At 39.3% G+C, this 14812-nt stretch overlaps 1 protein-coding gene across 4 annotated transcripts in view; it reads left to right on the top strand.

The window, feature by feature from the left end:
• Jmy (junction mediating and regulatory protein, p53 cofactor) overlaps positions 1-14812 on the top strand; it is a 63795-nt gene that overhangs the window by 25083 nt on the left and 23900 nt on the right. For all 4 annotated transcript variants that reach the window (XM_090331728.1, XM_090331730.1, XM_090331729.1 and 1 more), the window contains exons 3-4: positions 5211-5361; positions 13753-13922. In XM_090331728.1, the coding sequence (XP_090187854.1) occupies positions 5211-5361; positions 13753-13922 (321 nt within the window). The remainder of the gene's footprint in view (positions 1-5210; positions 5362-13752; positions 13923-14812) is intronic.

Below are 14812 nucleotides of genomic sequence, written 5' to 3'. Positions count from 1 at the left end.
TCACTTTTAAAGATTTCCTACTTCCTCCCAGTGACCACAAGTGGTTAACTAGTGTTATCTCCCTTTGTTTTTACTTTTTTACTTAAGCTCCTTCTTGGCTGGACTGCTTTGTTCTTGGCAACTGAGTACCTGCTTCTAACTAGTGCCTACTATGTAGTTCTTGCCTTCAAATATACTTTTTTCAGGGCTTCTCTCCCCATATTCTCTATATACTTGTGAAAACCTCACCCCTCCTTTTTAAAAAAAAATAATTTTGTTATAAAGATGATGTACAGAGGGATTACAATTATAAATAAGGTAAATGAGCACATTCCTTCTTTTTTTCCCCATTTTTTGTGGGTCATGGGGCTTGAACTCAGCCTGGGTATTGTCGCTGAGCTCTTCAGCTCAAGGCTACCACCCTACCCTTGAGCCAAGCCCCACTTCCCCTTTTCTAGGGGTTAATTGGAGATAAGAATCTCTTTAGTGCCCTGGCACTGGCTGTCTTTGAATCTTAGTTCTCAGATCTCAGCCTCCTGAGTAGCTAGGATTACAGGTTTGAGCCAGTTTTGAAATCTTTTTTGACCTAAACAACTAGGTAAGTTATTTTTCTCATACTTTAATTTTTTTCCAATAGCCTTAAAGTACCTTATCCTTTTACCAGAGACATATAATACCATCTTTAGTATCTTGCTAAAGTTTTTACAAAACTGCTTGTTTACTACTTCCTTAGAATGTTTGTCTAGACTTTATGTCCCATACCTTACCCCTAGAGCACATTCCATCTTGACATTTTTTGATGCTCTGTCATAATTCATTTGAATGTTCATGTCCTTCATTACAGTGAATCCTGCTAATGCCAGTACCAAATATAATTCTGGCACTGAGCAAATGCATAATATGTAGGTGATTTTTATTTTTAAATTGGCTTTGGCTTTGAGGAGATAGGTTTTTCTATAGAGCTGAGATTGATCTTACAGACCTGTCTTTGCCTCATCAGTAGCTGGGATTTATAAATGTGTGCCATTATACTTGCCACTCTAGCATCATAATTAATAAGTCATCATTGATTTAATAATTAGTTTGTCAAAAATCTGTTAGAGCCATGTCTGCTAATTTTGAAACAGATTTTGCATCACAGCTATGTCTGTTATCCAGTTAGATTTTAAGTTTTTTGTATGTGCTTGTACTAGGGCTTGAACTTACTCTAGGAACTGTCTCTGAGCTTTTTAGCTCAAGACTGCTACTCTGCCACTTGAGCCAAAGCTCCACTTCTAACTTTTTGGTGATTAAGAATCCCATGGACTTCCCTGCCTGGATTGATTTCAAACTAGGATCCTCAGATTTCAGCCTCTTGAGTGGCTAGGTTTATAGGAATGAACCACCAGTGCCTCACCATATTGTAAGTTCCTAACGAAAAGAATATACATCTTACCCATTTGTTCCTCCTAAAGCTCTACCTAGAAACCAATGTCTTTACTTAAGTTTACAATTGAAATAATTTCTAGTTACCAGCTATGTCTAAAAAGGAAGGGGGTAAAAAAATCCCATATCCAACGCATGTTTATATTTACCCCAGAGGGGTAATGATCTGGAGAAAACTAAAATCAAATTCAGATGAGCACAGCAAGAACTCAAACTGCTATTGGTTGAATTTTCTTTGTTTGGCATTGTTTTTATGGTTAGGCCCAGAAATGACAGTCACCATCATTTCTCTTCCCTGATGTTAAGGGGGGGTATTCAGGTTCTGAACATATCTTTGTTTCCTCCCTTCTCTGCACACTGGAAAAAAGAGGTAACTTCATATTTTGGCTCCCGTTGACATTATATGTGAAAACATGAGTTCATTATTGGCTGTATTGGCTTGACCGGAAACAGGAAATCTCTGGGCTTGTGAATCCCCAGAATCTTTTTTGTGTGTGACCATAACATGGTCATGTGCCACTGGAATATGACATCAATAATATGCTTCTTTTTTTATTTCTTTCTCTGGATAACTCTTCCTTCCTTCCTTCCTTTCTTTTTTTTTTTTTGCCAGTCCTGGGCCTTGAACTCAGGGCCTGGGCACTGTCCTTGGGCTTTCTAAAAGCTAGAGCTCTACCACTTGAGCCACAGCACCATTTCTGGCTTTTTTTCTATGTATGTGGTACAGAGGAAGTGAACCCTGGTCTTCATGCATGCTATGCAAGCACTCTACCACTAGGCTAACCTCCTGGCCTCTGGATAACTTTTATACAATTGAAATTAATATTCTGATCTCTTTTCATCTCATTATTTACCACAATTTTATGAGTGTATCCTACATAATGTTTTACATTTCTCCCTTTTATAACATTGCAGGTTGAACATTATTCCTACTTTACCTTTGTCACTTTAGATTCTTACTGTGCAGGAAGTACAGTCCAGACACAGCACTCTTTCCTGCAGAGTCTACTCCTTACCTCAGTCAAGCATGCCCCACCCCTGCATTCTGCTTCCTCTCATTCTTCCCCAAGGGTTTCCTTGCAGTCTGGTGCCCCTGTACCCGGTTGACTACTACTTGTTAACACTGATACTTCTTTGTGTGAGCTCTCATTAAGATTTATTTATGGCCAGGCATGGTGGCTCATGCCTGTAATCTTAGCTACTCAGGAGGCTGAGATCTGAGGATTGCAGTTCAAAGCCAGCTGAGGCATTAAAGCCCTTGAGACTCTCATCTCCAGTTAATCATTAGAAAATGGAAAGTGGGGCTGTAGCTCCAGGGATAGGGCGGTAGCCTTGAGCTTAAAAGCTCAGGGACAGCACCCAGAGTTCAAGCCCTATGACCTAGCAAAAAAAGAAAAAGGCCAGGAGTATGGCCTCGTGGTAGAGTGCTTGCCTAGTATGCATGAAGACCCAGTTTAATTTCTCAGTCGCACATACATAGAAAAAGCCAGAAGTAGTGCTGAGGCTCAGAGCTCTAGTCTTGAGAAAACCCAAGGACAGTGCCCACCCAGGTCCTGAGCTCAAGCCCCAGGACTGACCCCCTCCCCCCAAAAAAAACCTAAATAAATAAAATAGAATAAAAAAAGATTTAGTGTATTTATGTTGGTCATCCGAAGTAAATAAATAACCCAAAAGACGTCTATGAGTGGACATCTCCCCCGATTTTTCAAAAGTATATAGGCACCAACATCCTTCTCATTACCAACAGGCATAGAATTAAAGTTTGCAGGGCCGGGAGTTTGGCCTAGTGGTTAAAGTGCTTGCCTACCATGCACGAAGACCCGGGTTCGATTCCTCGGTACCACATACATAGAAAAAAAAAAGCCGGAAGTGGTGCTGAGGCTCAAGTGGTAGAGCTCTAGCCTTGAGAAAGTCCAAGGACAGTGCTCAGGCCCTGAGCTCAAGCCCAGGACTGGCAAAAAAAAAAAAAAAATTAAATTAAAGTTTGCATTTTATTTGTTCTTTGTCTTACTCCATGTACAATCTGACCAGGAGAGTTTCTCTTCCTTTGAATACCGCTGTTGCTGATCTCCTAAATCCTTCTTCACCCAACTTTAGAATTCCTCAAACCTTTCTCAGGGATCAGCTTTGAGCCTTTTTCTTTCTTAGGCTTTGTTTTCTGTGTATCATTCATGCCCAAATTTCTGTCTCTGGCCATAACCATTGCAAAGTCAATTTTAACACATCAACACTGAACCCTTGGTCGTTTTTCCCCTTTGAGACCTGCTTTTCTTCCATTGTTTAGTTTTTGGAGAAACCCTTTGGCAGCAAATTGTTGCTCCAAGACTAAAATCTACTCTGTGGCTTGGAAGTGCTAAATCCCATGTGATTAAATTGATAGAAGGTTGAGATTTGAGGATTGGGGCTGGAAGACAGCTGTGGCAAATCTCCATTTACCTACTAAAAGAAAAGCCAGGAATGGTGCTGTGGCTGAGGTGGGAGAGCACTAGCATTGAGCATAAAGAGGCAAGGGACAGCAACAGGCCCTGAGTTCAGGGCCCAACAACAAAAAAAGAAAATATTTGTGTGTGTGTGTGCATAATTTGTAGTACTGTGTAATATACATCTTTGTTAATATTACTTTTTTTTTTTGCCAGTCCTAGGCTTGAGCTCAGGGCCTGAGCACTGTCCTTGGACTTTCTCAAGGCTAGAACTCTATCTACCACTTGAGCCTCAGCACCACTTCCGACCTTTTCTATATATGTGATACCAAGGAATCGAACCCAGGTCTTCGTGCATGCTAGGCAAGCACTTTAACCACTAGGCCAAATTCCCGGCCTACTTTTTTTTTTTTTTTTTTTTGGTGGGTCATGAGGCTTGAACTCTGGGCCTGGGCACTGACCCTGAGCTCTTCAGCTTAAGGCTACCACCCTACTCTTAAACCAAGCCCCACTTCCCTTTTTCTAGAGGTTATTTGGAGATAAAAGGCTCAAGTCCTTTTGTTGTCCCAGGGCTGGCTTTGAACCTTGATCCTCAGATCTCAGCCTCCTGAGTAGCTAGGATTACAAGTATGAGCCACTGCACCCAGCTTTGTTAATATTACTTTTGCAGCGGTGTATCAGCAATTTGCCTCTTAAATTTCTACGTTTCTTAGGTTTTCCTTTTTTGTGTGTGACTTTTGTAATATAGCTATTTTGTTTTCTTGTTTTTAATTAGAAGAGCACTCCATGTAAGAGTGCTTGCTTGGAATGGGTAAGGCCTTCTGTTCAAACCCTAACGCCTTGTGTTCAAACCCCAGCACTGTGGGGGTGGGAGGAGGAGAAGAAAAGCAAAAGGGTGGATATTTACATATTATCAACTTAGTATTTTACATAATGATATTTTATTAAATATATTATTAATTTTTTTTTTTTGTCAGTCCTGGGCTTGAGCTCAGGGCCTGAGCACTGTCCTTGGGTTTTCTCAGGGCTAGAGCTCTACCATGCGAGCCATAGCACTTTCAGCATTTTCTGTGGGATTGAGGAATCGAACCCAGGTCTTCATACATGCTAGGCAAACACTCTACCACTAGGCCACATCCCAGCCCCTGTTACTAACAATTTTGCTATAAAGGAAAATATAAATTTCTCACCATCTATAAACCTAGCATTTTAGCATATGAGCTTTGTTCATGTGTTTAAAGGACATGGGATTGATTAAAACTTTCTCCTCTGGAGCTGGCTAAAACAAGTAGTAGAGTAGTAGTATTTTTACTTTAGTACTAAACAATGCCTGACATCTAAACATTAATAAAAGAAAGAAAAATATTTTTTCTCTTTTCTTTGAAGATTTCTATGGAGAATGATTATCTGGGACCTCGAAGAATTGAGAGTCTACAAAAGGAAGACGCTGACTGGCAACGGAAAGCCCACATGGCTGTATTGTCTATACAGGATCTAACTGTCAAATATTTTGAAATCACAGCTAAAGCTCAAAAAGGTAAGTCTTACAGTAAAGTTACTATTTTAAAAAATCAGTAATTTGGGGGCCAGGAGTTTGGCCTAGTGGTAGAGTGCTTGCCTAGCATGCACGAAGACCCGGATTCCATTTCATGATACCACATACACAGAAAAACGCTGGAAGTGGTGCTAAGCCTCAGGACTTAGGAAAAAAACCAAAAACCAAAACTAGTATTTTTGAAATTAGCTTACATTATTTATGCAGAGAGGGATTTTATTCCATTCTTATTAGACATTTTTGAAGGTGAATGGTTTATGTTAAGAATAATTACACAGGAAAGTGTATAAGGATTGCTCATGCCAACAAAGAATTTCCACTATTAGCAGATTCTTTATTATTCTTTAATTAATTAATTAATTAATTTTATTTTTGGTCAGCAGTGAGTGGGGCTTGAACTCTGGGACTGGGTGCTGTCCCTGAGGTCTTCAGCTCAAGGCTACCACCCTACACCTGGAGTCATAGCTCCAGTTGTGTTTTTTTTTTTTTTTTTTTTTTTGCCAGTCCTGGGCTCGAGCTCAGGACCTGAGCACTGTCCTTGGACTTTCTCAAGGCTAGAGCTCTACCACTTGAGCCTCAGCACCACTTCCGGCTTTTTTCTGTGTATGTGGTACCAAGGAATCGAACCCGGGTCTTCATGCATGCTAGGCAAGCACTTTAACCACTAGGCCAAACTCCCGGCCCCAGTTGTGGTTTTCTAGTGGTTAATTGGAGATAAGTGTCAAGGACTTTAGTGCCTGGGATGGCTTTGAACTGGCATTCTCAGATCTCAGCCTACTGAGTAGCTAGGATTATAGGTGAGAGCCACTGTACCCGGCTATATTCTTTATTCTTTTAGTCCTGTTAAGGCAATTGTGTATACACAATTCTTTCCCTTAAATTAGTAGACTATATAATAGAGGTGAACACTTTAATCTTTAATAAAGCAGGTTCATGGAGAAAAACAAATGACATTGACATAATTGACTACTAACATGCAGAAAACTGAACTACTGTCTTCATAAATTATAATTTAGTAATTAATAAATAAAACTACAAATAATAAATAAAAATATTAAAAAAAATAGGCCAGGAATTTGGCCTAGTGGTAGAGTGCTTGCATAGAATTCACAAAGACACAGGTTCGATTCCTTGGTACCACATACATGGAAAAAGCCAGAAGTGGTACTGTGGTTGGAGTGGTAGAGCTCTAGCCTTGAGAAAGCCCAAGGACAGTGCTTAGGCCATGAGTTCAACCCCCCGGACTGGCAAAAGAAAAAAAATATATAAACAAATAAAAATATAAATAATATTTCATAAGAAAATATGAAAAAAAACAGGTCAATATCTTAGAATTATATGTGTGTTACAAAGAGGAATCTTAACAATTACAGGAAAGGAAAAAACTATAAAACTTGCTGGATGCCGTGGTTGACGCTTTCCAATCCTAGCAACTCAGGTTGAGAGTTGAGGATCACAGTTCAAAGACAAGCTTGAGCACTAAAGTCCCTTAGACCCCACTAGAAAGGGAATTAGCCCCACTAGAAAGGGAGGTGGGGCTGTGGCTCCATAGGTAGGGTGGTAGCCTGAAGGGCTCAGGGACAGCTCCCAGACCCAGAGTTGAAGTCCTAAGAAATACACTATACATACATACATACATGCATACATACATACATACATACATACATACATACACACACACATACATATAGTAAAACCGAAAAGTGATAAAGAGCACAGACAATAAAAACATTTGATAAAATGGATTTCATCTTTAAACTCTGAACACTGTGAAGGGCATGAAAAGATGAGTATTTGAAAGGAAATATTTTTAAAGGATGATTAGCACAGGAAAGAAATGTTATACGTAATTTGTTCTTATAAAATAAATCAAAACCATAGTGAGATAGATAGCATCACACATAGAGTACAATGGCTAAAGTTAAAAAAAAAATACCAGCAATCTATAAAGTGATGGGGAGGATATAGGGTAACCAGAACTCTTACTGCATTATTGACAAGAATGTAGAATTGTATAGTCAATATATTTTAGATATGAGGCCTTTGCCCGTTATTTGGTTGGTGAAGATCTTCTCCCACTCTGTAGGCTTCCTAATTAATTTACTAGCTATGTCCTTTGCCATACAAAAGCTCTACAGTTTAATGCAGTCCCACTTATCTGTCTTTCTCTTATTTGCTGTGATTCTTGGTCCTTAGTAAGAAAGTTTCGACCTGTGCCAAGGAGGCCTAGTGTATCTCAGTGTGTCAGCTTTTACCTCCAGGTCTTTGATCCATTTGGAGTTAATTCTAGTGCAGGGTGACAAAGAAGGATCCAACTTTAGTTTTCTGCAGGTGCTTAACCAGTTCTGCCAGCACAACTTGTTGAAGAAGCTGTCTTTCTTCCATTCTATTTTTTTGGCTCCCTTGTCAAAGATTAGGTGGCTATAGATCTGTGGTTTAATATCTGGGTCAACAGCTCAAAAAATTGAATCACTCCAAAACTAATCTCCAAAGTAACAACCATCCCATTAAAAAAATGGGCCAAGGACTTAAAGAGAGTCTTCTCTGAAGAAGAAACAAAAATGGCCTATAGACACATGAAGAAATGCTCAACATCTCTGGTCATAAAAGAAATGCAAATCAAAACAACTCTTAAGAGTCCACCTCACTCCAGTTAGAATGACCAGGATCAGGAAAATGAATAACAACAGATGCTGGAGGGGATGTGGCCAGGAGGGATCACTACTACACTGTTGGTGGGAGTTCAAACTCGTCCAACCAGTATGGAAAGCAGTATGGCAGTGCCTCAAAAGCCTAAACATAGAGCTCCCCGATGACCTAGCAAATCCACTACTTGGCATTTACCCAACCATCCAGAAACCAGGGCATACTAAATCCACTAGCACAACAATGTTCATTGCAGCATTATTCACCATAGCAAAAATATGGAACCAACCTAGATGTCCCTCAGTTGATGAGTGGATCAACAAGTTGTGGTATTTGCACACAATGGAATTCTATGCTGCTGTCAGAAAAAACGACATCGCCCTATTTGTTAGGAAATGGAAAGTCTTAGAAAAAATCATATTAAGTGAAGTAAGCCAGACTCAAAGGAACTTAGGCTCAATGGTTTCCCTCATTTGTCATAATCAGTAGAAACCTTGGACTCTCCTAGCAGAGATTTGCAATAGAGCAAAACCTTGATACAAAAGGCCATATAGTAAGACGCTAAATGAAAGGGTCTCTAGGATATAGAAACAGAAGCCATATAATGAATGATTTTTGTTCTTTAGGTACTATGTTATCTCTCATCTCTTTTGCTGTCCCTTGGTTATCTCATATTGTTACAGTATCACACTTTGTTATCTGATATATTGGATTTATTTGTATTTGGTTATTTGAAATTGGATAGGGAAGGGGGGGAACCAAGACGGGGGGTGGGGGGGTGGAGGGGAGGGTAATGGGGACCAAGACATGTGAAAGGGTATCAATATATCTGGCAAATATCATGTAACCCTTTTATTAATTATAATAAAAATATAAAATAAAAATAAATGAATAAATAATAAAGAAAATGTAAATTAAAAATTTTTTTAAAAAAGAATTGTATAGTCAAAATTATAGAAATCTAGAAAGTATTTTGTAGTGTTTGTTGTTGTTGCTGCTGTTGTTTGCTTTTAAATTTAAAAAAAAAAATGGTAAACCAGGCCGTAGTTTGGCCTACTGGTAGAGTGCTTGCCTTGTATTCTTGAAGACCTAGGTTCAATTCCTTGGTACCACATGCATAAAAAAAAGCCAGAAGTGGTACTGTGGCTAAAGTGGTAGAGCTCTCGCCTTGAGAAAACCCAAGGACAGTGCTCAGACCCTGGTTCAAGCCCCACAATTGGCAAAAAATTTTAAAAAATTAAAAAAAAAAGGACAATCTAGCTGGCTGCTGGTGGGTCATCACTTCTTTAATCATAGCTATTCAGAAGACTGATCAAAGCTAGTCCATGGAACTCTTATTTCCAGTGAACTCCCAAAAACACAATGGAGCTGTGGCTCAAGTGGTAGAGAACTAGCCTTGAGCATAAGAAAAGAAAAGCATCCAGAGTTCAGATCCCAGGACCAGCACAAAAATAAATAAACCTCCATTTGACCCAGCCATCCTAACGGATAATCTTGAAAGTTAAAAGGGAAACTAGGGGCAAGAGCATGGCCTTAGTGGTACAGTGCTTGCATACCATACATGAAACCCTGGGTTGATTCCTTTCTTTTATATAAAGAAAAACAAAAGTGATACTGTGGCTCAAGTGGTATGGTGCTAGCCTTGAGAGAGCCCAAGGTCCTGAGTTCAAGCCCTGGGATTGTCAAAAAAAAAGGGGGGGGGGAGGGTAGGAAGTGAATGATTACACTAAGAAATAGTACATTTTGCCAGGTGTCCTGGTGGTTCACATCTGCAACCCTAGCTACTCCGGTGGCTAATATCTGTGGATTGGCAGTTCAAAGCCAGCATAGGAAGGAAAGTTCAAGACACTATTATCTCCAGTTATACACCCAGAAGCTGGAAGTGCAGCTGTTGCTCAAGTGGTAGAACACTAATCTTGAGCACAAAAAGCTCAGGAATAGCATCCAGCTCCTGAGTTGAAGCCCCAGGATTGTGTGTCTGTGTGTACTAAAATAGTGGTAGAATGTTTTCCTAGCATGCACGAAGCCTGGGTACAATTCCACATACACAGAAAAAGCTGGAAGTGGTACTGTGGCTCAAGTGGTAGAGCACTAGCCTTGAGAAAGCAGACAGTAGCCAGACCCAGAGCAGGAGAAGAAAAGAAAATAAAAGAAACCATTAAAGATAACAGAACCAAAAGGAACTGATAGCTCATGTCTGTAATCCTAGCAATTCACAAAGCAATTCATGATCTGAGGATCATGGCTCAAAGCCAGCCTGGGCATGAAAGTCCCAGAGACTCTTATCTTCAATTAACCACAGAAAACTGGAAATGGAGCTATGGCTCAAAGTGGTAGAGCACTAACCTTGAGCTGAAGAGCTCAGGGACAGCACCCAGGCCTAGTTCAAGCCCCATGATCTGCAAAAACAACAAACACACAAACAAACAAAAACCACTTGTCAAGAACATGTTCTTTGAAAGTGCTTTTTTTTTTTTTTTAAAGCAAAGCAATAATATGTTGAAATTATGTTACATCTGACTTTTTTTTTTTCTTGCCAGTCTTGGGACTTGACTCAGGGCCTGAGCACTTTCCTTTTGCTTTCCTCAAGGCTAGCACTCTACCACTGGAGCCACAGCACTACTTCCAGCTTTTCTATATATGTGGTACCGGAGAATCGAACCCTGGTCTTCTTGTATGCTAGGCAAGCACTCTACCACTAGGCCAAACTCCTGCCCATATTTTATTTTTTATTTATTTATTTTTATGGCCAATTCTGGGACTTGAACTCTGGGCCTGGATGTTGTCCCTGAGCTCTTCAGCTCAAGGCTACTGTCCTACCCCTTGAGCCACAATGCCACTTCTGGGGTTTTCTGGTGATTAATTGGAGATAAGATAAGTCTCATGTTCTTCAGTGCCCAGACTGGCTTTGAACCCTATCCTCAGATCTCAGACTCCTGAGTAGCTAGGATTACAGGTGTGAGCTACCACGCCCAGTGACTAAGAATATATTTTTTTTCAAACACATTGAAATACAAAATATTACATAAATAATATGCAAAGTAATAACCTGAAACTGAATAGGATCAGGAGCTGCTTTCTAGACATGGTCCTGAAACAAGGAGAAAGGGAAGCCTTCTAAATAGTGCAAGTATGTAGAGAAGGGTAAAAATGATAGTAGTAGATGAACGATTTATACAACTTCAGTGTTTTAGATGAGTGACCATCCACTAAGTTGCCACATTACCTTGGTTCTTAGACCTATATAGGAAGTCTCTTAAGGTTACCGGGCAAATTAATAATAAAAATATGGAAAATTGCTTTGAAAGTAATTTATCGTATATATTAATGGCTGTGGTGATTAGTGTACAAGAAAGAAAAAACAAAGCATCATTTTTTAAGACTGCTCTATAAAGTGAAAAAGACATTTGTATAACTGTCATTCTCCCCTTTGAATCATAGTAGCCTTTCTGACTAGTTATTTTATTTCCCTACTGCTTTTCATCCAAAGAAACTTAACCCATGAATGGTTAAAATTCTTTTTTTCTTTTTTCTTTTTTTCTTTTTGTTTTTTTTGGCCAGTCCTGGGCTTGAGCTCAGGGTTTGAGCACTGTTGTCCTTGGACTTTCTCAAGGCTAGAGCTCTACCACTTGAGTCTCAGCACCACTTCTGGCTTTTTTTCTATATCTATGGTGCCGAGGAATCGAACCTCGGTCTTCGTGCCTGCCATATAGGCAAGCACTCTACCACTAGGCCAAACTCCCGGCCCCGTTAAATTTGACATAAGAAATATACCAGTTATGGAAAATAGACCTTCCCTACAATCCTGCATCTATCCTGAGCATTATAACCCAGGATGTTCAGCCATGTTCATCTCTGCACTATTCCCAAGAGTCAAGCGATGGAAACAACCCAAATTCCCTACTGCAGATGAATGGATACAAAAAATGTCACACACACACACTCACACACTCTGGAATTCTACATAGCCAACAGACAAGATAAAATAATGGCATTTGCTGGAAAGTGGATGAAACTAGAGAGAATCATGTTAAATGAGGTAAGTCAAGACCAAAGGAACAAAAGGCACATGGTATTCTTAATATGTGGATATTAGATCCAAACAACAGTGATGACTCAATAGTTGGGTACCCAAGGTTATGGACTTGGTGTTGAAGATACAAACATAACTACATAGATATAAACATCTTTGATGGGATATATACTCTATAGACATGTTTTATTACATAGATTATTATGTATGACATATAAACCCTCAGGTTAATTTTAATTGTGTTCTAAAATCTATGACAGTGATTATATATAGAGATTCCCTTCCTGATTACTTGTTTAACATGATATTTGAAATATGATGTTAAAATCTTAAAAAAAAAAGATATATACCAGTTAGGGGTGAAACTGGGACTTCTTTTGATGTTGTGGTCATAGAGGTACTTGAACTAGCAGTTTGAGCACCGTCTCATTGCTGTTTTTGGTCAAGGGTGGCATTCTACCCTTGAACTACAGCACCACTTCCAGTTTTCTGGTGGTTAATTGTAGGTGAGTCTCATAAACTTTTCCTGCCTGTGCTGGCTTTAAACCCAGGTCTCCTGAGTAGCTAGGATTATAGACATGAGTCACCAGCGCCACACTTGAAACTGGGACTTTTAACTGAAAGCTTTAGATTCCTATGTTCAATGCTATTTTCCCTTGTAGTGAACTCTTTTATTGATCTTGCATTGATGATAAAGCATCAATGGGCAGAAATTCCAAATTGGTAGAATCATACTTGATATTCAGTGAACATGAACAGGTTTTGTCAGAGACCCTCAAATTGAGATTCAAAGAGATTATGAATAGAACACCATACCATCTATTAGGAACATTTAAGAGTCACAGGAATTGGGAGTTGTTATCTACTCTGACCTTATGGAAGAGTTTCTGTGCTAATATGTAGGATTTGATCCCCCACATTATTACATGTTTTTCGAAAACTTAATGAAACATGGAGCATGGAATTGATTTTTTGTTTTTTGACAGTGGTGGGTATTGGACTCTGGGCCTGGGCGCTGCCCCTGAGCTCTTCAGCTCAAGGCTACTGCCCTACCCCATGAGCCACAGAGCCACTTCTGGTTTTCTGGTGGTTAACTGGAGATGAGTCTCTGGACTTTAGAGCTTGGGCTGGCTTTGAAACATGATCCTCAGATTTCAGCCTCCTGAATAGTTAGGATTACAGGCGTGAACCATCATACCCAGCATTAGAATTGAATGTTTTTAAATCTTAAACAGTTATGGTTCCAATTGAAGATACATAACCAGAAAAAAGTATGTATTCATACAAAAAATTATAAACATTTCCTAACGCTAGACATGTTGAAGTATTTAAAAACTTGAAGAAACTAATTGGGTCAGTGGAGATGGGTGGGGAAGGAATGGGAGGGAATGAAGGAACAGATGACACTGTATGAAAGGAAATGTGCCTATTGTCTGACTTATGCTAATGTAACTCCTTAGTATATCACCTCTATAATAACAATAAAATAAATTTAGTTGATCATTTAAGTTTCATCTGAAAAACAATGAGGATGAATTAAAGACATTAAAGAGAATGTATGATACTGAATTATATTTTAGAGGTGGTGTAGGCAGTTGATCTCAGGGATGAGGGTTAATGTATTGTCAGTGAAATCTTAAGGTATTCTTTTTCTTTAGTACCAGGTGTTACATTTAATGTCTCTTTAAACACAGCTGTGTATGATCGAATGCGAGCAGATCAGAAGAAGTTTGGAAAAGCATCATGGGCAGCAGCTGCTGAACGTATGGAAAAGCTCCAGTATGCAGTTTCTAAAGAGACTTTGCAGATGATGAGAGCTAAAGAGATTTGCTTGGAACAGCGGAAACATGCACTAAAAGAAGAGGTAATAGAAAATACTAGAAAAAAATAGATAATATAAAAAAAATAGTTAAGATTGCCATTTTTATCTTTGTACAAGAGTGTTTACTTGTGAATAGTTACTCATGTACTTTTTCCATGAAGTAAACAATAACAATAGGGTCATGACTTGAATTGCCACTACTAGAAGATACTTTCCAATAGCTCTTCTGTGATGCTAGGTCCAACCATATACTGCTTAAAGATAGAAACCAATGACAATCTGTTGTCTTTTATGAAAGTTTTATTGTCAAGAAAAAAATACATTAAGAAAGTATGTGATGTTGTTTCTAATTGGTTGAATCATCTCTATATCTTTACCTCTTTTTGCCTGATAGACCAAAAAAATTGGTTTTCTTGACATTGCTTTATTTAGAAGACCTTCATGGAGAAGAATGAAAGAGGGAGGAAAAACTCTGTTATTGAAATGTGATCCTTGGGCTTGGTTGCTGTTCCTGAGCTGTTGAGCACAAGGCTGGCACTGTACCACTTTGAGATACTTTGAAGATAAGAGTATCATAGACTTTACTGCTCTAAGCTAGCTTTGAATTGCAATCTTCCTTTCTCAGCCTCCTGAATAACTAGGATTACAGGTGTGAGCTATTGGTGCCCAACTTTTTTTTTTTCTTTTTTTAAAAAATAAACTTAGCCAGGTGTGGTGACTCAGCCTGATAATCCTAGCTACTTTTAGGAGACTGAGATCTGAGGATCAAGGTTCAAAGCCGGCCAGGGCACAAAAGGATCTGAGACTCTTGTCTCTAGTTAACCTCTAGAAAAGGGAAGTGGGGCTTGGCTCCAGGATAGGTCAGTAGCCTTGAGCTGAAGAGCTCAGGGAAAACACCCAGGCCCAGGGGTAGGGCAATAGTCTTGAGCTGA

This window comes from Megascapheus bottae, chromosome 4 (assembly GCF_031878675.1).
Source record: "Megascapheus bottae isolate mThoBot1 chromosome 4, mThoBot2.hap1, whole genome shotgun sequence".
NCBI lineage: Eukaryota > Metazoa > Chordata > Mammalia > Rodentia > Geomyidae > Megascapheus > Megascapheus bottae.
Note: the sequence above shows the minus strand (reverse complement) of the source record. Positions and strands in the feature narration are given on the sequence as shown.